We start from the raw sequence: 26002 nt of genomic DNA, 5'->3' as shown, positions 1-26002 counted from the left end.
TAAAGCTTGTATTTTTCAGAAGCAACTATGAAATATATTTTGATTAATTGTGTTTTGGGGAACAAAAGTGAGGTTCCGCAATCAGTATACATACAATACAGATTTGGACACATAGAGCTGGTTGAAAAATGAAGAAGCAAGCCTTTATTTTTGATTAAGGGGGTAAAATAATTATATGTATTCTATGTATGTGACTAACCATCACAAATCACACATATCCACCACACAGCTGTCAATGCAAAAAGAGCTTTCTAAATAATTTACCCTTTTTAAATAGCACTGTAAATAACAGGGACTTTCACAAGACTCTGATCTGGAATTTTTTTTTTTTTTTTATATAATCTGGGGAATGATGAGTAATGTAAAAAGAATAAATAAATACAAAGAACAATTCCTAGAAATAGTAAAAAAACAACAGTACAAATGCATTTTTAACAGGCGTAATTTAAAACTGAAACTACCAGAGAAAGGTATTTCTAAGATATCTGCTTTCTATAAGCAAAAATTCTGGAAAGCTATAAGTTTTTTGCCCTGGTTTGTCCTATTGTTTATTTTTCTGAAATTATATTTTTACAGGAAGATTACATTGTTCCATCCTGGTTGTTTCAAGTTTCATGAAGGTAAAGAACAAAAACCAGGATGAAAATTTTCACAGAAACCCTGAAAGTTGACTGACCCCACCAATCTGCACCATTTCATGGGGTTCATGCAGGGTCTATACCACATGGCTGTAATGTAGAACAGACACAAACATGGTGTGTAACTGTGGTGGTGGTGTTTAAAAAAAAACTATTGTTATGAAGCATGAAACAATTTCCATTGCAAATCAGTACATTTTAAATGGCATGGGAATGACGACGTGCTGTAGAAAGTCAAGACCCATCTATGAAATGTCCTTGATGCAATTTTGTTTAACCTGCAATCAAGCTGGCCCCTTAAGCAAATGCATTAACAGGTGATACAGGAGAGACATTGTCTAACTAGGTAGCTCAGCAGGGGCCAACAAGATGGCAAAGACTAGAGCATTTCACTTATGGGGAGAGTTTGGGAAATCTGGATTTGATCCCTTTGGAGATGGGAAGGCTTTGGGGTTACCTAACAGCAGCCCCCCAAGTACAATGGGGAGCATACCAAGATGACAGCCAGACACTTTACAGTGCTACACTGCAAGCTTGCCTAGTGTCTGTCCATGTAGGGCATGAAGACTCAAATGGATAAAGTCCCGGGCAACCTGGCTGACCTCAAAGCTTCTTTGAGCAGGTGGTTGGACTAGACATCTCCTTTTCAGGTCCTTTCTAGCTTATGTGATTTTATGCTCCATAATAACAGTGATCTTACATAATAACTTAGCATCTCAGGTCTCCTAGTGCAAAGTTTTGAGAAAGTCCCAAGTATCTCAAAGCAGCAGAGAAAAGGTGAGCTCCTGGCACATATTTTTCCATTGCAAAGCAGTGAAGTAAGTCCTCCAAAAATGCCCTATGATAATCCATTTACATTCTGCAGTTCACTCACTAACAAAGGGCCAAAACGAAAGGCTAAAACTATAGCAAGTCTATTGCTTGTTACTTGCTGGAATGCAAACTTGCCCTGAGAAAATGCAGAAGGAAAATATGCACTAACTAATGGCAAAACAATTGTAACTTAATGAGGATTTTGACAAATTTCATCACTTCATAGCTGCAAAAGTTTTTCCAATATTCTGAGAATATAACCTTATCTGTATAAACCAGTAATTGTCAAAATTCTTTATCCAACCATTGTAGAACTTTATCCACTCTTTATCCATTCTTTATTTTAGAACTGCAGTTCTACAATACTATAATTATTCAGTACTTAATGACCACAGAGCTAGTTGCTCATCAAAATAATTTCTGAAGATACTGATATAAATGGAAAAAAAGTATATTTTGAAACTTCTAATAGTTATGTTCACTCAGTTTTACAGCAAATTATGTATATTAGAATGGGAAAATCTGAAGAATCCTATCTGGTTTTAAAATTTTTAGTTTACAAAGTTTCCCCAGTAATCTTACTGCTGAAGTCTTAATGAAAAGGATATACAGTATTTACCAATACCATCAATAAAATTAACAGAAAACCAACAAATAAATATTAAGTATTCTAGCTGCAATTCCTATTCAAAAATGATGGCATTTGAAAAGTAAAGTTATTTCAATAACTCTTTTGCTATTATTTTAGATCCTATCAGGGATGAAACCTAGAAACATATTTTAAAAAGATTATGATTTGAATGCTATTAATTTCAGTGTAGGCAATCTGTTTAAAAGAAACAGAATGAAACCAAATGACAAGAAAGACACAAGGGAATTCTAAGATGAACAGTTAAAAAAATAAAAACAAAGTAGAGCAATGGTAAGGAACACAGGGCTACACTGCACAGGGCATTAAAGAAGGATCATGGCAAAATTAACAAGGAACAAATTACTTAATTTGAAATAAGGTATTTGTCATTGTAAAGTGATGGGAATGTAAATTACAATAGCAATTGTGTTTCATAACCTTTTAGGGGAAAGGAAGATGATAAGCATATTTGTTTGTCTCAGAAGTCAAAAGTAGGTTTCAGAAACTGAGCTGTAAACTAATAGAATAAGACCAGCAAAAACCAAATATATAAAAAAAAAAAGGGAGTAAGTATGATTTTGGAAATACAAGCAAGATTTCAGGATCTGAGCACAGTTTGGGTGTACTGAGAAAGAAGAAATTGTAAATAAACCACACTCAGAGTATGATTGATTGATGGCAAAAGAGGATTCCAAAGAGCATGGAAATGGAAGAGCCTTCAGATGGTCTCTGCAGATCAAGTCGGTAACGCTGCATTTGGTGCTCAGACTGAGCTCCTGACAATTCTTCCACAGAAGGTAGTTCAAGCATTCATAACACACATTCAATTGGTCCTTAAAAGTCAGTTGTTGATCATAGAGAAAAGACAAAAGGCAAACTTTTTTTCTCATCTTTCTCAAAGTGAGATAAGAGTACAACGCCTCAGCTCACTTTGTGTTTAGCTACTACATGAACTGTGTTTAACCAAGCTGCTTCTGAGGAGTTTCATTTTAATAGTTTTTACTTGTTCTTGGCAGCTATCCTGGCCATTCCAGGCAAACAGACTGTGTTCTGTGCGGGGCATGTCTCATGAATAGCCATGGAATTTCACAGAAGCCCTTTACGTCATTTTAACTCTATATCGAAGTTATAGAATCAGATGCAAGATGCTCTGGTATAAAAAAAGCCACACAAGCAAATGAAATCATTGGATCAACATGCCAAGTCTAAGAGCTTCCTCTTACCAGACACCAGTTACATATTTATATGCATACATATTTTGTCCCTGTTTGCTACTGTGAAGAATTAATTTTCTTTAGGATTCCAAATTAAAAAGGAAACAACAAGTTTAGAGGCTGTAAAACTCCTTTCTTTATAAGAAGAAAAGATTATAAACATCCTCCAACTCTTGACAAAATTTATAAGCTCAGATGATTGGACAGGCTTAAAGTGGTTTACTGCTTTTTCAGCACTGTACTCATAAAATAGTCATTCTGCAAACAAGACACTCTGTAGGGCTCAAGGCATTTCTCTCAAAGAAACTGCTGAAACAATGGTAAAAGCAGTTAAACCCAGAGAAATGTGAAAAGACAGGAGATCTGAAAGTGATATTCTGAAAATAGATACATCTACTTTGGTTCCTTAAACAGTCATTGAAACATACTGAGATTTTTTTTTGTCTTAACTTACTCCCTACTCCCATTGATTCTTTCCAGGTAGTTTTTTCATTTATAATACTGGAAAAATTGCTGAGAGCAGTTCCAAAGCTTGCATGTTAACTCCATAATCAGAGGAATTATAACAATAACAATCTGCAAGGTTATTGATAAATTTTTAACATTTGTAACAGAGAAGACGAGATCTGGTATACAAACTTTATGAACACTTAAAAACACAAAAATAAATCATTCAAAAGTAAACACTCCTTCAAAAACATGTTAGCCATTCTTATAATGTGGTATGAACAGATATACCCTAGGAGTAAAAAGAATAAAGAATAAGGAGATTCCATTTTATAACAATCATCTTCAGAACAGATTCCCATTCATATCCATACTCAAAAAAAAAAAAAAAAAAGGGTCAAACAAAAAAAATAAGTATCACCATGAGCAGAAAGATCTAGAAAATAAAATTGGAAAATCTGCTGTCTATAGTGAACACCGATACAGTTTTCCCTCCATAATTACTATTCCAAAATGTTAAAGGGGAAAGAAAAATCTCTCTCAAGATTGTGTCAATGGAGTAAGATTTTATGTATACTCATTGCACAGTATGTAAACAAATAAAATTCAAGACTATAGACTGCACATTAAAAACAAGATCATTGCTATTTGGGCCTGTCTATCTACACAAATAAAGACTTTAAAACATCTAGAATATGGAGCTTGCACTGAAAACAAAATCATTACATGGTCACTGAAGGTGGCAGGATGGATTGAGGTTTGATTTTTATACATTTTTTCAAGACTTCTATTTGGAAATCAGTATGAATCAGTGGAATTTGCAATCTACATTTACTTTCCTGATGAAAAAAAACAATTATATTTTAGGAAATGTAAATGAAAATAACATAAATCAAGTAAAAAGTCTGTAGACCAAAGAAAATTTTAAACCAAATGTTTCCATATACATATGAACTGCTATAACATTCCAGTTTCCTGGTTATCTTGACAGGACTTGAAACACACATATAGCCTCAATTCTATTCCATCCCTTCCCACACATGTATAGAAGAGCTTACATCTGCTATAGTAAGTTCTACAAAATATTTCTATTTTTAAATACCCTAAAATGAAACTGGCTGAAGAGGAAAGACAACAAAAAACCCTACACAAAACAAACAGAAAAAGAGCCTTGAAGACAACCCCCAAAGAACCTGCAAAAAAACCCATTGACTTGCTTTTTATTTACTGCAATAGCCTCAAAGTATTTAATATTCCAAACACATGCAGAATTATTTGCACATTCATTTATTAATATTTATTACTGGCAGTACTTTGCTTTATTGAAAAAGGAAAGTCATTAGCATGATAATTTGGTCTCTTTATATCTACAAAAAAGGAAGATGAACTGCAGAAGCATCATTTTAAATTCTTTCATCCGCTGACAGACTTACCTTTGCTGTGGCCTATGAATATTTTTTAATCTGATATGACTGCTGAGAACAACTTTCTTCTAATAGATTGATTTATTTAAAAACATAAAATGGATAGAAAATTTACAACTCAGAGATAAAAAGAAAGCAATTGCTAAGTGTTAACAGAAGAAAGCACTGAATCCATCTAAAGAGCATAAAGGCTGGATGTAAAGGAAAAACAAATCCTACAACTGTGCCCCATTTACTCATGCATTTTATATGGTAAACTTAACGCTGAAAACATGTTCTAAATTAAATCAAGATCCTGAATGTCTTTCATTTTGTACTTAGCTGTTAGCTGCAACAATAAGACCATTATTCTGCTAGAAAAAGTTGTGTCTTTCTGATGCTATTTAAGTAGAGGATATTTTATGACACATATGTTCAAGGTGGGCTTTGTGGCATACAAGAGCAGCTTGCTTTCTTACCACATTGATGAAATTGCTCTCAATGGCAATTTTAAAAAGAGCTCTACAAGTATAAAAAGAGATCCATCATCTCTTTTTCTCCTCATGTTATTAATTTATTTATTTTCTAAACCATAGCCTACTAACCAATTCATACTTCTCTATGAATTTAAGTGACATTTGAACACCTGAAATATCATTGACTAATGAAAGGACTTTTAGGAAGCAAAGTTCAGTGTTATTTTTCAAGTATTCTCTATTCATAAAGAACATTAAGACACAACTAAAAATTTCTACTTGCATCTTCTTTTAACATTTACAATTGAAAACTATGTGCATATGTACTGTATTTTTTAATCTTAATTAAAAAAAAAAATCTTTGCAAGTTGTTTAAGACACAAGCAATAATGTATTTGAAAACTTGCATTTTAGGTAAGTAGAAGACATTCACCCCAAGACAGTCATGACTACAGATATGTGATTATCCCTCTCTGTTAGAGAAAAGAATGAAAATTAAAAAGCTTTTGTGTGTTACTTATGAAATGTTGTCCTCTTTCTTTCTAATAATGCATTTTTCTCACGTTCTCTTCTCAAAAGTCAGGCTTTAAAATGGTTGAGAAATAAAGGTTCTGTCATTTGCTATTCTACTCCTTTTCTGCTATAGTGACAATACTTTTTTCTTAGAGGCTGAAAGAGCACCAGAGGAAGAACTGGATCCTTAGCAATCTAAATGAAATAAAGATGCTGAATAAGCAGGACAGCATAGTTTCTGGTTTTTTAAAATCATTTCACACAAGCATGTATTCTTGAGACTATATCCTTGAATATTTACCAAAAGGCTACGCTAAGCAAAAATAGTACTTTTGAAGGAAGTAATACAGCTCAACATTAGGATTTTTACTCCCCTTTTCGTAGAATTACACAGAGAGATGGGTGTTTTCAATTCTTTTTTTCCTGAGGATTTTAACTTTGACTTCCTGAATGTTTCTCTTCGATTCTTAATGTAAAGAAGCATTAATAATCTCACCTTGATTTTTTTACAAGTTAATACTACTCTTGCATTTGTGGTTTGCTCTTATGTTCCTTTCCAGAGAAAAAAGAAGTAAGGCTAAGGCAAAGAATAAGTCACACTTGGGAGTAAGTATTGAATATTTTGGTCATTTTCATCCTTTCCTCCAATAAAAGGGAGAAAAGATCCAAACCCAGAAGCACTTTATTCCATTGAAAATTTTTCGGGTAAACCACACACATATTTTAGCACCATTCTAATGTAAATTGCTACTGAGAAGAATGCATTACTTGTGCAAATGTTTTAGAAAGTGATCCCTGCATTTGTAGTGCATTTTCATCCCAACCCTAGCAAATTACACTCTCGAATTTCAATTAAACTTTGGACCCAAGAGACACCCTTAAATGACTCAACTGAGCAGGCACAGTAACTACTCAGAAAAAGGACTGACTTGCTAATAATGACAGTGGTTATATGGAAATAATTGATAAGATGTATACCAATAACTCTCTTAAATCCTCAATAAAGAAGCACAGGAGTCAACAGGCTAACAAAAGTCCTTGTCTTATACCTCACTTTTGGCAAAGTAAGATTATCCAAAGCATTAGCAATTTAAAATACGCAGGAAGCAAAGCTGAGCTCAGCTGGAGGACAAAATTTTGGCTTCCATTCGGTTTAGATTTTCTTAGTTGGCTTTTTTTCTGCACTTCATAAAAATAGTATCATACTACTTCATGTTACCAAATCAAATAAGAATTGCATAGCAGAGCTCTTTGAACTGGATGTAAAATATAGTACTCATAAGATTTCAACACAGATACTAAGTGAAATGATACAGAAGACCTTGAAGAAAAAACACCTCCACTTTACTTCATAGTAAATCTTTAATACCTAGTGGTGACACCTTTAAAGTTAGCAGTAAGGGAAATTTATGATACCCAAAAGCTTTTATATAACACTATGATTATTAAGCAACACTTCACTATCATTCTTAAGGCTTCCACTCACTTCCTGTTCCTGAATCTCTCCTGTAACAGAAGAGATTTATTTCAAACAAAAAACTGACTTTAGATAATCTGAACGGGTACTGAAGGCCACAAAAAAGTTGAAATTTTACAAATACTCTCAGGCACAGGGTGTGAATCTTGGAATGTCCTGTGTACGGCCGAGAGTTTAACTCAGTGATCCTAATGGTTGCCTTCCAACTCAGCATATTCTGTGATTATAAATATTAGACAGTATTAACATTTTTATCAAATACATAAATTGTGTATTTCCAAATATCATTACTTTACGTGGTTTCACAAAAAGTCCTGTTGAACTACTATATTTAGCTAAAACTCAACTTACAAAATTTCTGTTGAAGATTTATAATTTGAAAATAAGTGGAGAAATTTGTAGTTCTTTAATATTTACTTTCTTCATTTGGAATGCTTTTAGTACCCAGTTGTTTTTTGAATATTCATTCAAAGAAATCAAAAATTTCCTTTTCAGAATCCGTAAGAGGTGAAACTACTATCTTTTATTTTGTTGAAGGTGCCATCCTTTTCTTTAATCCCTTTCTCCAAATGCTTCATAAACACCTTTTTTAAAAGAAAACCATCTAGAATAAAACGTCCCATTTCCCCACTACTTCAGAATTTTTTTACAAAATCAAACCAGCGAAGCTAGCTTGTCTTGCAAAAAACAGTTTTCAACACTAGCCAAAATTAATTCTAAATGTATTGATGTATTTGTTCAGCTCTGAAAAGTTTTAGACATGCAAATGAATCCTTAGATAATTCTCAAAAAAGTAAGTGATGAATTTCCTGTTAAATTAGCAAAACCCTAGGCTAGAACTGGATGCAGGAATTCTACCATAGATTACCTAGGAAAACACAAGAAAACCAGAAAAAAATCCATTTCAAGTCATGTTAAGCAACATGATTAAACATAGCTTCTGCTATCCATATCTTCCTGTTGAATCCAAAGAACAGTTATTCTTTACAGTTTTTAAACTGCAAATACTATTTGTATTGTTATTGATATTTCTATTGTTACCAATAAGCAAACTAAGATATTTACATTGCTATCATATAAACACATTTGGAAAATCAAAGCATTTTCATACTTTTTATGGCTGACACTGAAATTTAAGTTACTGAATTAAGTTACTGAATATAATTTTTAAAATAAGTATAGAAAACATTTGCAATCTATATCTATATGATAATTTTGGATGCAACCAATTTATGTAATGAAAACTAGAGACAACAGGCTTTCAAGAACAAGTGAGTATTTCCACAGGAACATAAACCACCCTCATAAAAATACCAGTTAAATGATTTTTGGTGCTTGGTACTGTTTCAGTACTGAAATCTTTTGGAAACACATTAAAACTACCAAACTTTAAGACAACAGCAGTATGAAACAAGGAATAATGTTTAGCCAAATGCCTGCTGCTGCTCCTACAACATTTCATATTTCAATGTTATAGACTGGTTTAAAAACTTGTGTTATTGCAGCAGCTTTAATAAGCAGAACTGAAGTGGTAGAGAGCTGCCCACACATCCCATAACACTCGTAACATCAGAATGCATTTCAGGTTTCTCACCTTGTCAATCATTTTGCGGGCTTCCATTTCTTCAGGATTGGGATTTTCCAACTCAATAGTGTAAGTACCTTTGTCACTCTGGTCATCCTCATTGTCCTTTTCAGTAGCAGCAGAAATATGTTGGCTCTTCAACTTTTTGTCCATCTCCTGGTTCTGATTAGGCCTATGGCCAAGGCTTCCTGAACTCCTTAACAGTGCAGCTTGTAAGGCAGGTAATGCAGCAGAGGGTTCTTCTGATTTCTGGTTTAGATGTTTGGCATGAACACCATGTACTGCTCTGTGATGTGATGAGCTAGCTTGCACAGGTGAAGGGACTTTCTCTCCTGATGCAGGCTTCACTCTTTCAGCTCGTGTGTGAGATGTTGGAGATGGAGATTCTGGGCATAGAGCTCCTACATTCTGAGAAAAAGAGTAAGAACGTCTCTTGCGAGGATGGTCTTCATCAAAAAACTCAATCATAAAGGCAGTCTGACTCAAGCCAGCTTGTTCTTGCTGCTTTTCTGTGGAATGGACTTTCTGATGTGACTTTTTCAGCTCTGTATGATGGTGCCTTAAGTGTTCTTCAAGTGCTGCCCGTTTACTGTAATGCCGGTGTGCACCAATATTTTCTGAATCACTTTGTGTGCCATCATCATGCTTATTCCCTACAAGCAAAGCAAAACAATATACAGCATAGTGAAACAAAAGAAAGACCCCAGCATTACACCAACAAAAAAAAGCCAAGCAGCAAACCAGGAAGGAAATTATTTCAAAGTGGATTTCTGTTTAAACTCCAACAGCTTACAGTACCTGGCTCTGCCAATTTGGTACAGTTCCTGGAAATGCAATCAACTTGCTACAAGTCAAACAATGAAACAGTTTAGAAGCTGATCAGTAACAGCAGTGCATTTGAAGTATCCTTTCCCCAATATTCTCATCTGTGAATACTTATCAGTGACATACAAAAGCCAGTATTTTACCAGCTGTACTATAGCATGTTTTTGAATTATATCAGTTTTGTTACAGAGCCAGTTGATTACAAATGACTACTGACACATTCCAGGCAGGGTTAAGAGGAAAAAGAAAACCTGAATAAAGTCCTTCCGACACTGGAAAATGAGCTACAGCTCATATTGCTGGATTCCTCTCACATTTACAACAGTTTATCATGAGAAATGTCTACTTAAACTTGGATTGAATTCTTTATTACTCTTTCCAAGAAGAGCAATGGGTTTTTCCATAATTCACTCCGCTCAGCATCTGATGTGTGCATGTAAAATGGTGGTTATTACTTATTCATTCCACTAACTACTCTGAGATGTATGAATAAGGATTACATATTTCATAAATCATACATACACCTAAAGATGTACTGTGCAATGATACCTGAAAATGTACAGAAGGCTGGATACTTACACATAGTAAGTGTATTTAACAGAGAGCAACCTCATGTACAGTGAAAGTGCCAATGCTCCTAAGTTTTAGCTCAGTACCTGGGAAGGAACACTTTCATCCTCTCTGAACTCTTTTAGATCAAATTCTGCTTATATATATATATATATATATATGTATATATATATATATATATATATATATATATATATATATATATATGTATATATATATAATGTCCAGTTTCTGTATTTTTGATTCTCAAGAAGTTAGCTTTTTTTAAGGTTTTCTCATTTAAATAGTTAGAATATGCAGCTACTATTCAATTAAACGATAATTACATATTGGCTAATCTTTCTTATCAGACTGACACCACTGAAAACACGGCTAAGATCCCAATTTACATTCCTGTTTTCTACTTGTTAGAATAGTGCCTACAAAAATTCTGTGATGATTCATGTATTTCCAAATAATAATAAAGCAGTATCAACATCACAGTGAAAGTCAGAGTCTAATTTTAGCAGTAGGACTTCAGTACAGAATATTATAAGAAAAAGCTGAGGAGAAAAAAAAGCTTTGAGGTTTTTTTTTAAAATCAAACTTACAAAGCACCTAGGTATATTTACTATCTAAAAATACAACTAATGAATGAGAATACAAACAGGCCATAGAAGATTATAAAATTCAGATATTTATTATGGCCATATGCATCCCATAACTCACACCCCTTTCAGATGAAAATTAATCAGACTTTGAGGAGTTTCTGTCAGGAAAAGACTTATAAACAAAGCCCCTTCTATTAATCAAAGTGTCATGGCTAGTATGTTAAAGAATGTCCATGAATATAATACATTTACATGAATGCCAAAGAATGTCATTTATACCAGAAGAAATAATATACTGTTATCTTTATGCCAGCACATTAATCTAATTCTGCTTTCAGAATTTTATTTTTAGCTTAATTTGAAAGTGTCAGTCTAAAAAAGCAGACTTTTGATCAATAAGGCAAAGAATGTTGTACCCAGTCCCAGCTGGTTTACAAACTAGACGTGATAATGTTGCAGAGCCAAGGGAAATGAACACTGTAGGGTTAACCAGCTGAAATTAAAAGCAGAAAATAAGAGAGACTTGAAAAAGTTCATCACAAGTTTTCATTATGAAAGTTTGAATGGTACTGGAATCTTCATCTGAACATCAAGACTACCTGCTTCTCTATTCCATTAAGTGACACTCAAGAGAAAGTACACTTGTCATGTGTAACATTTTATTTAATTTCATCTGGAATGTCATTGTCTGCAATAAATTAACATGTATGATCACCTGGAACTGCATTCAACAGCAGCACTCATATGAATACAATAGTCCACAAGGTGAATATAAAAATTGAAGCTCTTCCTTTATGTCTGTTTCCTGACTCAAACTTGACTCCATAAAACATGATCTATATAAGCAGAATGAGTATATGATGTATTCTTTACCATAAATTATTTTCTTAGAACACACAAATAATCACAGAAGATATGCTAAAAGCATAAATTGAACTTCAGAGTTTTGATTCTAAAAAGCAATTCACATTTTTAAAGTACTTCATGAGAAAAAATGAGATATATAAAGTTTAACTAAATTTTGGATTTTTTGCTTTTCTTTTTCAAGATCAGTGTTTAAATACCTGATATTTTCAGCCACACTAGAACATCTCCAATTAGCATATTGATTGTAATATGATTCAGAATTTGGTTTCTTATGTTCTTTGTATGACTTAATTCAGCAATAATTTTCCAGCCCAGATCCTTGCACACGTGTGGAGTATCTGTGATTTGATCTGAACTCCACATGGGCTCAGGGATCCTCTGACTGCATGCTGGCGAAGAATTGCTGCTTTCAGAATTAAGCATAGCTGGGATTATTCACTTTACCTTTCAGCCTCTTCAAGTACACTGGAACGTCACTCTTAATACTTTTGGAATCCTCCTCTGTTGGCTCCCATATCATTCTTGGAGGATTGTTCTGTGCAAGCCAATCTGCTACTTTGCTCTCGGCAGCCATCATCACTGTCTGAAGCCCTGGCAGGTCCTGGCCACTGGAGGAAGAAGGCTTTTTCGACTTGTGACGCTGCTCCGACGTGAATTTTGTCACATGATCTTTGATCTTTACTTTTCCTGGAGTGTTGTCATCAAATTCAATGGTAAAGGAAGCATGCCCTGAAGCTGCTGCGTGGGAGCTTTGGGTATCTTTTGTGGGAATTTCATGAATAGTGCTCTCTGCTACCTGTGAAGCTTGCTGGCATTCTTTAGTAGGAATTTCAAAATAACTGGGCTCCCTGCAGAAAGGATAAAGTTCTTCACTTGCAGATGCAGATTGCTCCTCAGATTGCTTGGCATCTGTGCTGCATCCTATTAGGAAAAATAAAAAAAAACAGATTTCACAATACTTGGGAACTTCAGGCTCTTCAAGAAGTTTCTGAACTCCTGTAAAGGCCACTTGAGTAATTTCTGGAACAAATAAGATTGTGAAGTAGATTGAGCACTGTAGCTCTGGAAAAATAGTTCCAGAATTGCATTTAAAAAGTATTAATGAAAAGGCAGTTTGAACTTCAGCTGTTGAGAAGTGTAAAGTGGCAAAAAGATCACTTAGAATTTGTCAAACTGCATGCAAAATATTTTTAGAAGATGGAAAACAGGTAAATCAAAATTGCAAAGTTGTTAAGATGATCATTATCGCAATTCCAATCTATTGGAAAAAACATCCAATCAGGGTGCTCCCAAAACAAATGCTAATGATCTTCCATCTCCTGCAGTGGATAGAAAGCATAATTTTGTTTGGCCAAATTCTTCACAAAAACAATTCACACATTAATGCAAGATAAACATTAATTCTGGCTTGAAAAGTTAAACACTGCTAAGCACTGGAAAGTGTTTTGGAATTCAAACACTTTATGTTTCTACAAAAGATAAAACCACAGAATCAAGCTAAATCCTATTGTCAGGTCCTCTAATTTTACTTGTTGCCATAGTATGTAGATGTAGATGAACAGAAAAAGGAAGAATAGCTGGAAGCACACAGAATGTTAGCAAGCCACGGCTAAAAAAGCAGAAAGTAGAAAAAGCACAGCGTAGTAATTCCAAGTTCCACTGTATAGCCTAAATGAAGGCTAAAGCTTCCCGTGGTTGCAGCAAAGGTACCAATGTGTCTTTAAGAAAACAAACCTTCTGATTCTATTTTATGAACTACTAAGTCAGCCAAAATACCTGGTGCAGAGATGTGCTAAAAGAAACAGAAGCTTGAGACCTTAGCAGCAATGGCAACTTAGATTCCAGCAAAAGAATCCTGAATAGTTCCGAAGCAATTTATCATGGACCACGTTAAGATGTTTAAGAGATCATTTCATTTGCCAAGTAAAGAATTAAAACTGCAACTAATTGATTTTAGGTACTGGAAGAAGCAACCCTGTATCAGATGAGGAAGTTAGTAGTTGTGTATGAAACAATTATGCAATAAGATAGCAATAGAACCATTTATACTAAAGTCAGGAATTTAAGGGGTAAAGGATGCAGCATAGAATAATGCACCTGTGCTGCAAGCACCTTTCTTATGAGGGCTTATGAAAAGGTTAAAAATTGAAAAAAAAAAAAAAGTAATGTGATATAGAGAAATAAACTAAGGGAAAGAACAATACCTGGAAAAGTAAAACAAAAAGTTGTTATTGAATGAAAACAAGAACAGTACACATTCTTTATTATTGCCATGTTTGGATATCCATTGGATAAAATTACTCCAATGCAGGTAACAAAACACTTTTAATTTTTTTTTCACCAGTAGCTGTTACAAACACAAAACGTGTTCAAAATTCAGACAGGTTTTTCTATTGTGCTGTTGGATTCCAAGAATCCCCTAGCTAATGCTTTTCATTTCACTATCAGCTACCTTATGTCTGTGAGGGAGTTATCAGGTACTACAACAGCACCTCACTACTCCTCTCCCTGGGAAAAGAATGCCTTTTTAATACCATTCCTGAAAACACTTCTCTCAGCAGACACATAATACAGAATAAATCTATTTTACTGATGAGAAGGTTATTAAAAATCTTCCCTGTTTATATAGAAAATGTACAGAAATAAACAAAAATCACACTTTGCAGGTCCTAGACTTTAGGTAAACTCTTTGTTTGTTTCATGTAGCTAACAAGCTGGAATGGATCAAGCTCTGGCAAGATCAAATCTAGAGTTTGGATCCTTACAATATGAAACATGGTCACCGAAAAGGAGAGTAATCCACCACACAGACAATTCACAGATTTCGTTTTTTCCCCCACGTGGTTCTGCTCAGAACTTCAAGTCAACAACATCATGCAATTCCTGTAGACAATAATTAAGCCAGATATAGTATTCAACGCTTTTTCAAAGAAGATAACTGGCTAATACTCTGTTTCGAGAAATATTCCTAAATTTGGGCAAGGCAGGAGCATTCTGCTGGTCACACAAGACACAGTATTTTTCATTAATTATGAAATACCTTGTTTATTACCATCTTTTGAAAATAGTAAGACAGTAGGCAAATTGCATCAGATGTACAGCAATGAGAGAATCTCTCACACTGGTTTTCCAGCACTGATGAAGGACTTCATAAAAAAATTTGTGTGAAATTTGTCTACACCAAACTTAACATATCAAATCAACTGTTTATACTATAATAATATGCACAGTATCTGATTCCAATATTTTTCATTAAACAGCTGCTAGTATATAGTTTGAATCTAAATTAAGACAGAGTTTAATCAAAAGACGTGAGAAACTGAACTACAACTAAATAGTAAATTTTACTAAACTAGAAAAATTTTTAACAATTATATAAATAAAAATATGCAAAGTATAAGTTAATTTTAGTTACATAAAAATCCTATTTTCAGTCAGAAGTATTTTTTAGACCATAGAAGTGTTCTAAAAACACAGTTTAAAACTACAGAAGTACTTTTTTTAGTACACAGAAGTGCATTTTTAGGAAAATTAAATGCATCAGAATTGATTAGAATAAGACATAGAAAATGATGAAGCAAAAAATTAATACAGATCCTGATCTTAACCACCCTTCAATATTTTTCTCACAGACTCTAAATGCAAGTCCTTACAGCTTTCTAAATATTACAGAGTGATTTATAAAACAGCCTTACCTTTGAAATCCTACTATAAAAAGTCATCTGCCAAGATGAAGGAAATTATATATCAGACTAAATACAGACACCTTTAAGAGAAAACCTTCAAGCAAATACTGAAGATAGTGGTTGTCACTGCTCTATAATTTTTAAACCAGAGCAAGCATAGTATATGTCTGGCAAGAAAGGCAATTGCAAGTGAGTTTTGGATAGGTTGTGCACTTCAATCTCTTCAGGGACTGAAGGGATTTCATAACTGGCAAGACTAAAAGGAAAGGGGCAGAAAAAGTAGCAGGATTATCTGTAAAAAGGGAGCTCTCACTCTTCAAAGATGCTGAGTGACAAAAGACAACTGAACAACTGTTTTTACAGGGCAAGCAAGGAAGCAATAATTGGTAGCTGCCACCCAGCTGCAGTGATACTATGATTGAAATGAGTCTAGGAGAGGCTAGGAGGGAAACTATGGAATATTTGGGAAACCACAGGCTTAACCAAAGGGAGATTCAGAGAGTACTAGGGTACATGTCTTGTGAGGAATGACTGGGGAAGCTGTGTTTGCTTAGTCTGAAGGAGAGGAAGCTCAGGTGAGATCTCATCACACTCTACAACCACCTGGAAGGAGCCTGTAGTGAGGTGGGGCTGGATTCTTCTACAGTGCCTGCAGCAAGAGGACCAGAGGAAATGGCCTTAAACTGAGACAAGGGAGATTTAGATTAGACACTAGAAAAATTTTTTTTCACTGTCATGGTGGTCAGGCACTGGAATAGATTGCCCAGGGATATGGTGGAGTCACCATCCCTGGAGGTGTGCAAGAGGCATCTGGATGTGGCACTGGGTGATGGTTTAGTGGTTACAGTGCTGGGTGGGTGGTTCAACTGGATGATCTTGCAACCTCAGTGATTTCTATTCTATTCTATTCTATTCTATTCTATTCTATTCTATTCTATTCTATTCTATTCAGAGATGACCACTGGAAATGCAACATTCACTTTGGGACATTAGCAGAATCAATTGCACTTTCTAGGACTTTCTGGGTTTTTTTAAGTCTTATTTCTAAGTTACACAAACAAGTAGTCAGACTTTTAACATTTTACTTGTTAACCTGGACAAGAAAAATCATAGGTGTCAGTGCTATTCAGATGTGCAAAAAACTGCCCCTGCGTAATAATACATCATAATCTTCAATGACAGAAATCTCATAAAATATTTTGCACAATCTTCAGATTTTTAGTAATGCTCTTTTCTTTCTGCCTTAAAAATACAATTTTAAGATTGAAACTGGTAAAAGAAAATTATCTGGAATTTACAAAGCACTTCCTGTAAAAAATGTCTGTAAGCCTGAAGCAATATATTTATTTGCAGTAGGTGTAAGAAACAGCCAAAATATCATATTTACACAATACAACAAAATATTTTTAATGATAGCTCTTTATTTGGCACTGTGCAATGGTATGTGTAATAAAAGAAGCTGAATTTAGTGCTTTCAAATAATTAATAGTTTCTTTTTTTCCTTCCTCTTTCTCCTCATATTCCTACTTTTTATTTCCCACTTACATTTTAGTTGTTTGGGGTTTTTTGCTTTGCAGCTGAAGTAAACTTTTCATTTTTTATTTAAAGACAAGATTTCAATAAATTCATATGATTCACCTAGTATTGAATATGAAGATCTTTGTCTTTTAATGCTTTCATAACCAGTTTTATGAAAAAAAATATCAGAATTGCTCTTTCAAAATAGAAATATAAACCAGCACTGTATATAAATCCCCATATCTCATAAAAATAATTTAATTACCTGCTTTAAAGGAGTTTAAGTGAAAAAAAGGGCAAAACTAATCTTACTTAAATATATTGCTGTGATGGGTCTTTAGAGTTCTGTAAGCTCTCCATGACATACTGTGCACATTTGCTGCTAGAGCTTTGCCAAGCAAGCTTTATATGCAGCACTTGCACATATTTCATGACAAAGCTCATCAAAATTCTAGAACAAACTTTTAGGAACTTAACTGCTAATACTGCTGATTAAGCATCACACATTACGATGTGTGTAAACTCCTACACACACTGATGACACTGGTATTTCTCAAATAACTGTCAGCCTGCTTTACCTGAAAATGACACAGTTTCTTAAAAGCAAGGAATGTTTAATCTGACATATTCTTATGCAATGCTGGAATTAAAATTTTTGCCAAGTGGAAAGATTTACTTCAGAATCCTGAAGTCTTCTTAAAAATTTATTTCTGTCTTTTCTTAGATTTCTGGTAAAGGCATTCTACAACTACAAGTAAGATCAGCAGAAAATGCAGTTTTCATTATCCCAGGAAGTGAGAGTGTAACATATGGCAGTAATAATAATTACACAGCCAATAAACCTGCCAATAACATGGACATTTAACAGCTGCAGCATAAAGCCACGCCAGAGGTGTACACACAACTGTTCATTTTAATACAGGCTAGTAGATCTCTGGATCATTGAATTAGAGCATTACATAAGTCTGAAAAATGTAGAAAGGTTTTTTCTTTTCAAAGTTTTCCAGGCTATTCTGCTCTGTTTGTAAATAACTTTCATTAGTGAATTTCTCTTGTGACAGAAATACAGTAACATTGAAATAATCTTATTAACTTGAGACTGTAAAAAGTAATTGTCTATAGTTGGCTTAACAGAAATAAATCTCTCACTTCAATCTCCTCATTAAACCTTACCCCATCTCTTAGAATTCAAGTCTTCTTTTATATTCAATAAATAATCATGCAATAAATCATTAAAGCATAACACAGATTTTTAATAGGATTACTTTATTAAAATGTTATCTGACTTACTGATTTGATTTAGTTTAAGAATTCACCTGTAATGTACTTACTTTTAGGCAGTGTATATTAAAAAGCATGTCCGAGATCAGTGTTTTAAACATTTAATACAATTTACCCAGGAAAGAATAATTAGCTGCACCAATCTTGAACATCTTTTCATAGTTTGCTTATATTTTAAAAATATCCAAGCACGACGATCTTCTGAAGTTTCCAATTTTCTTTCATACAAGTGTGTCTTTATATTTATTTCCTAAAATTATATTCATCTATATTATAAAGCCTAAGTGCTTGAAGAAAATACATAATAACTTATTAAAAAGAAGTTCATCTTGCCATAGAACATAACTATAGGCCAAAGCAGCCCAAAAATCTTATGATTTTATAATTGCATGAAAACATTCAGAATGTCTTTTGCACAGTTCTACATAGACACAGTGTTCTGAGACTGTAGAAGTGTCAGCAAATGTCAACTCTTATACAGTTTGTCTTCTCAGACTCTTTGCCAACACTACTAAAAATTATCAACAATAGTCAAAAACCAGACTAGGAGAACATACAATTAATGTCTGCTCAGAGATTAGGAGATCACGATAAATAAATCATTTGTGTATACACAGGATTTTCATTCCACATCCTCACAAATTAAATGGTTTTGCAAAAATGTCGGGTTTGGGATTTTTCTCAGCAGCTTCTTCCTTTCACATAAGCTTTTGTTTAGTATGTGCTTTTTCAAACTGAATTCCATTCCTGCAGATTTATGAGTCTTTCAGTTTGAGGAAATAAAAGCTCTGCTTATACTCTTGTTAGATTGATACTATTCATAGGAGATACATTCATGGCTAAACAAAAGCAACAACATAAATAAAAGGGATTTGTAATTTTTTTTAAAAAAAGGACAAAATGTTGTATTTGCCAAGAAGGCTTTGGGCCCTAGTTTAGTTTTTGTATAGTATATATATGGAAAACAAACAAACAAATATAAATAATTTAGAAAATATTAATCTATTTTCTCTATTCATCATTTACCTTATGATGACTTCACTAAGCAAATCATGTCAAAAATATCCCCATTACTGAAGTTGAGTCTAGAACAAACTTATTTTTGTCTACTACTGAAACAGATGGCATCTCCATGATTAGTTTGAGTGAAAGTTGGATTCTTATTTTTCTTGGAGCTCAGGAACTAAGATAGAAGCACTGATCATCTGCTGAAAAATCTTTTGATAAAATAAATACAAGAGCATGTAAACCATTTGATGCAATTTGATGCTTCTGAAAAAGCTATTTAAAATTATAAAAAATAAGAACAAGCACACTACTAAATATAAGCTGGCATCTTGTGTCACCTTGTTAATGGCATGGTACTGCATCAAAATCACAGACTTCAGCATATTACTTTTCAATAATCTTATATTTAATGAGGGGTAACTAATTTAAATGTTTTTATCTGGTTTCTTTATAATAGTCCAAATCTTAATAGACTTACTCTACTGTCTGAATGGTAACTTTAGAATAATATGAAAGAGGTCATTAAAAAGGCTATGATAAAAAGTTAATTCCAAAGATCTTGCCTTTACTACTCTGAAGCGTTCATTTAGTTTGATTTACATGTTTTTAGACTGCACTCCAGCTCTTGCAAAATATGATTCATAACCAAGGCAAGTACCATGACAGGAAAAGAGAAATTCTGACCTCAATGAAAAACTGCAAACTTAAAACTGCTGGACCTTAAATGTGTGTCTAAAGTGCTAAATAAACATGGCTGAATTTTGTCCTAACTTGAATACGTTTTAAGTTACTGTCTTTATTAGAATAGCAGTCACTTTATTTATATGCCTGATGATAGATATAAAAGCCTAATTATAGGTACTGAGATTGAAGTTCTGGCAATACATACTGTGTCTAGACAAGCTAACTAATAAAAAAGGTCTGTATACAGGGGAATAAACATTACCAGTTTAACTTTAGACTACAGAAATCTTTACTTCAAGAACTATGACATGCAATTCCCACTAATACAGCATTATTGAATTGCAGAAGAGAATGTTAGTACAGATAACCTTTTATAGCTAAAAGTCAGACACAAATATAAAATCCACCATTTATATTCAGAAATTATTTCAATAAAATACTCCTATGTATATAAAATGACAGATATGGATAAAACTGAAAAAAAAAGACACACTGGTTCAGGTAATGTTATTTGCTATACTTACTTATATGCTAGAAAACTGACACATTATATGTGAAACTGATCTCTGTAAACACATAGTTTCTCACAAAAATATATTCTTCAACTACCTTACCTTTTAATAGGCTTTAATCTGTGCAAATTGTGAAACTTACAACATCTGTTTAGTGCCCTATTTCAGAATATATACAGTTCAGTAAAGAGAAAACAGACCCAAAATAAGAAGACACACCTACCTGAAGCCCCTGTCTCAGGCATTTTTTCTTCATGCTTGCTATCTGGCTTACAACCACCTTTTTCATCAGCTTCATCTTCACCCCACCAGGCTGGCTGTCCATACAAAGGTGTCCCACGAGGCATGGCAGAAATATCTATAAAGTCAGCCCAAAGCAGAGGAATTAACTTTTCTGTTTAGCTGTGATATTTAGGTTAAAATCACATGAAGAGAAAGTAATTTGCTTGGATCATTTCTCCTGGAAGCTGAAGTGAAATGGTCGCATGCTTTTGCCTAAATACAAAACAAACTTGGAGGCCAGACAACTGATCCGGGTTCTAAATATAAAAGCTTACTAATGACCCGATCAAAACTTCTGGCACAAATGTTTATGCAAAGGCAGCCACCATCTCTTATTGTTACCCTGATATATCTGTAAATATTATTTCTTCTTTCAATTTGATGTCATCAAGACAGCAGAATATTCCTAGAAGCTGTTTGCTGCTATTTCTGTGAGAAGATTCTCATTCTTAGCCACACTGACCTTTCAATGAAATCTGAACTCACTGCATGAAAAACTGATCAAATTTTGCAATGTTGCCAAGGTTCCAAGTTGCTGACAGCTACTACAGAGTGCTGAAAGTTACCTTGTGTGTAAAACATTACTGAGCACAATCAATTTTACAAGTTGGGTTTTTTTTAAAGGTATCAGTTAAATTATAGTACAACTAAAAGTGCTATACACATGGTTAAATATGTTTAAATGCAAAAATAAATAAGAAAAAAAAAAAAACACTGATATAATTGAGATTTCTAACCTGATGATAAATTGGCTGGGTTGGGTTTGATCTGATCTTTTGGAAGAACTCCTCACCCTACAGAGATTTAGCTATTCTCCTGTCATACAGATGTTCTGAGTGTATTTTAAAGAGTCTTTATATAATAAAACATCATATGTTAAAATCTATCTTAGGAGCTTTTCTGATTAGGAATATCAACATTTTTTTCAGTATTTTATATACTTGCATTCCAAAGGTGATTTCATAGCCATGCCAAAGGTTTCAACGTGATTTTAAGACATTAAGTACTTCCTTTTTACACAGCATTAGGCCTTAGTCCATATTAATTTAAAAAAAAAAAAAAAACTTGATGGTTACACAGAGAATTTCTGGATGCCCCATCCCTGAAGTGTTCCAGGACACGTTGGATGAGGCTTTGAGCAACCTGGTCCGGTGAAAGGTGTCCCTGGCCATGGCAAGGAGTGCAACCTAAGTGATGTTTAAGCTCTGTTCCAACCCAAACCATCCCATAATTCTATTCCTGTGCACTGAATTAGCAATAATGAGCAGATGTGCATTTATATAGCAACAGTAAGAGAATCAATCCCCAAAAAGCTTCTGAGAGTTGCACTCAAATATTAATCCCAATCCTTGACTGTTATTTTTGGAAGAGTGAAAAAAACAGAAGGTGAGGATAAAACCCCCCCCACTGTGCAACTTTAATAAGATGTACCCTTAACAAGATTCTGGATTAGACAACAAAACAAACAGGTTAATTAAGTATACCACAGAATCCTGTATGTGGGGAAGAGAATTTTTTGAAGTGAGTCTCCTGGAAGAATAGATGAAACCTAAACAAAACTGTTGAGCATTGATCAGGTTAGAAATCAGACCTAGACAGTTTCATATTAAGGAAACAATAATACCTGATCCCTTTCTCATTCTTTTGGTTATATCCACTATACTTCAGCAAGCTTCATGCTGAAGCTCATCAGAGAATCAGAGAATGGTTTGGGTTGGAAGGGACCTGCCATGGGCAGGAACATATTTTGCCAGACCAGTTGGCTCAAAGCCTTGAATACCTCCAGGATGGGACATCCACAAACTCTCTAGACAATCTGTTCAAGTGGCTCACTACTTTCACAGTAAAAAATGCCTTCCTAACATCTAATCAAAATCTCTCCTCTCTCAGTTTAAAACCATCTGACCTAGTCTTTTATCACCAGCTGCCTGTGTAAAATATGCTCTCCCTCTTTTTTTTACCAGCTCCCTTTAGGTGCTGAAAGGTTGCTATGAGGTCTCCCTGAAGCCTTTCCTTCTCTAGGCTGAACAACACCATCTTGCAGCCTGTCTGCTCCAGCCTTCTGCTCATCTTTTTGGCCCTGCTCTGGCCTCACTCCAACAGGTCCAAACCCTTCCCATACTGGGGGCCCAGAGCTGGGTGCAGCACAAACTACATGAAGTTAAGACAACCACAGCAGAGCCACTATGACACATTAAATAAATATGAATGATGGTGTAGAAACAAGCCTGAAACTAAAGTATCTACAAATGTTTAAACCACAATAGAACACTGAGTTTATAACCTGACACATCAAACAAAGAATGCTAGGAACTGCAAAACAAACAAACAGAACTCCTGCCCATTTAAAAAGGGAAAAAATCCGAAACCAACCAAACGAAAAATAGTGCACTTGATAATGGTAATGGTAAAAAGTACAAACTGTTTCTGAACAAATACTTTCACTTCAACTGCAAAAAATAGCAATTTCCCGCTACAAATGCTACAAGTTTGTGATTTGGGGAAAGAGACATGCAAAAATCTTACACATGCTGATCAAATTTCTCTTTAAAATTTTTCTTAACATGTGAATGTTACTATAAAAAAGGTAGAAATTAACTGCCAAAAATATTATTTACATCTTAACTATGGTTAAATGTTCATATATGTGAAATTTTTACCGTCTACAGAATTTCACGATCATCCTACTGAAGCAAATTAACCTTTCCAAGCTTTCCTTTCCAAGCTTTTGTGCTTCTGCAACAAAAAAATGATCCTTACCCATTGATTTTTCTTCAGATTTCAGTGCTTCTGTAGTTTTGTGGTGCACTTCAGCTGTGGAGTCGGTTACCTTGGACTCTGAACTTTTGGAGCTGCTTTGTTTCGATCCTTCTGCCTCTGAAGATTTTTGGGATAACTGGAGTTGGCTTGAGAATTTTTCATGCTACATGACATTAAATAGAGAATAAAACACAAACCCTCAAAGAGTGGGAAAAAAAAACCCTCTATGTTATAATAAGTGTACATTGACAAAAAAGCATCCAGGAATTGCACATTGTTACCTTAAGTGCTTCTTCAGGGACTCTCATCTCTCCCCTGACCACAGTAAAAAGATTAGTATGTAGGAAATGATAAGGAAAATACTGAAAAAACTCTGAATTCACAAAAGGATTTTACAGAAAATAACAATTGTGCAGCTATTATGCCACTAGAATGGTGACAGCTTTTAAAATATGCCACTGTTAGGATACTGTACACTACCATATTCATCAAAGCAAATTAAGTTATTTACTATATGTAAACAGAACATTGAGTCGATACCTTAGTGTTTTAATAATACAAGTATTTTTTTTTTTCATTCAGTAGTTTGCAGAATAATTAATTAAAGTCTTGTCTTATCTTATCTCCTGGTATACAACTGCATATGATACAAATATTTGTGTATTTGCCTCAAAGAAAAGTAGTACTTTTTTGCAACACAGAAGATACACATTATGTTCTAAATCATAATTCAAAGTTGAGGTTTCTTGCAGTGAGAGACAATGAAATGTACTTTATCAAGGTAAAATAACCTAAACCCTGAGATTTTCTCTAATATAGGCATTTCTGTAGCAATGAGAACACTTAACACAACCATACTTCTAACAAGAAAAGTGCATCCCAACACTGCATTTTTATGGCAAGGATATCATATCCAAATCTCAATTTATCTTCTAACTTCAGAGTGATGTATGTCTGTTCTGGGATCCTCACATCATTCACAAATGTCTGCAGAAACAAACGAGGATAGAACGAAACACCATTAAATTCCAAAACAACAAAATTAAATAATTTAAATAATTTTATAAGAAAGTCTTCCGCACTACAAATTTTCTACTGGTGATTCACAACGAAACTATAAGCTCAAATTGCCAGCTGTTTAACAAACTATGTCAAAAGGTAAAACACCAGTAGACTACCAAGTTGCACACTAGCCTTGAAAAATTCCTTGCACATTTAATCTTGTTAGCAATATTCATGGAAATGTTGATTAAAGTTCCCTTGAGTTAGCACTCCACTTACTATTTTTCTTGTAATTTGCTTTTTTCAATCCAAATTAACTTTGAGAATTGACTTATCATTGTATTTGTACAGCATTTAGCATTGGATATGAGAGAACTGAGGCAGCTTATTTCTAATAATTGTCAAAGGACTTAAGAAAACATGGACCAAGTTTGTGCATCTGAGTAACACCAAAAATCAGTGGTAAGAATTCAGTATATTGCAACCCTACAGGATCATCCTAACTTCTAATTTAAAACTTCTCCAACATGTACATATTTCTAAAGAAAGAAACAATTGAAATATGCCATTTTATAAGCACTCTGAAGTTGGAAAAACTTGAATAATTAAATAAGTCAAAAATCCAAATATCTGAATTGTTGTGTTGCTCATGAGTCTAGTATTAAATGAACTGTGGTTACAGAGAAACAATCTCCTTCCCCAAAATAGTAAGAGGATCTTCCATTTAATTTTCTTTTCCTAAAGGAAAAGAATGTTTATTTCATTATTTTAAAAACTGTTTACGTACTTGATAGAAAATATCTTCCATGGGAAATAAGAACAAAAGGTTCTATTTATTGGTCTGTAAGCATGAAACTTCCAGTAATATTTCAGGCATATTCATTGGACTTTAACATTTTAAAAGTCCAGGGCAAAAATCTCTGTGAAGACTATCCCCAAAGCACTCTGAATTTCAGTGAACCAAGAGAATTTAGGCCACCTTGTAGACATCTATGTCTGTATGTATGTATGCATTTTTCCTCCCAGGTCAGAGTTCTGAAATTCATGTGCATGCACAGCATACCCAAAGCAGAGAACTCCAAAGGCTGTGTGTACAGTCTACTGATAGCCTCATGGTTATGATTGAAGTGATGGCATAAAACAACCAAGTCTTAGTTACTCTGCCACTGGAGCTTTAAAATCTCATGACATGCTTTGGGATGCCAGACAAAGCTAGCTTG

At 34.1% G+C, this 26002-nt stretch overlaps 1 protein-coding gene across 9 annotated transcripts in view; it reads right to left on the bottom strand.

Annotated features, from left to right (window-relative positions):
• The window catches only part of CEP170 (centrosomal protein 170), a 92298-nt gene that overhangs the window by 34315 nt on the left and 31981 nt on the right, over window positions 1–26002 (bottom strand). For all 9 annotated transcript variants that reach the window (XM_053973807.1, XM_053973809.1, XM_053973812.1 and 6 more), the window contains exons 5-10: window positions 24689–24767; window positions 24062–24120; window positions 23781–23943; window positions 20962–21096; window positions 12494–12970; window positions 9207–9850 (exon numbers count right to left, since the gene is read on the bottom strand). In XM_053973807.1, coding sequence (XP_053829782.1) covers window positions 9207–9850; window positions 12494–12970; window positions 20962–21096; window positions 23781–23943; window positions 24062–24120; window positions 24689–24767 — 1557 coding nt within the window. The remainder of the gene's footprint in view (window positions 1–9206; window positions 9851–12493; window positions 12971–20961; window positions 21097–23780; window positions 23944–24061; window positions 24121–24688; window positions 24768–26002) is intronic.

Source organism: Vidua macroura, chromosome 3, assembly GCF_024509145.1.
Source record: "Vidua macroura isolate BioBank_ID:100142 chromosome 3, ASM2450914v1, whole genome shotgun sequence".
Lineage (NCBI taxonomy): Eukaryota > Metazoa > Chordata > Aves > Passeriformes > Viduidae > Vidua > Vidua macroura.
Note: the sequence above shows the minus strand (reverse complement) of the source record. Positions and strands in the feature narration are given on the sequence as shown.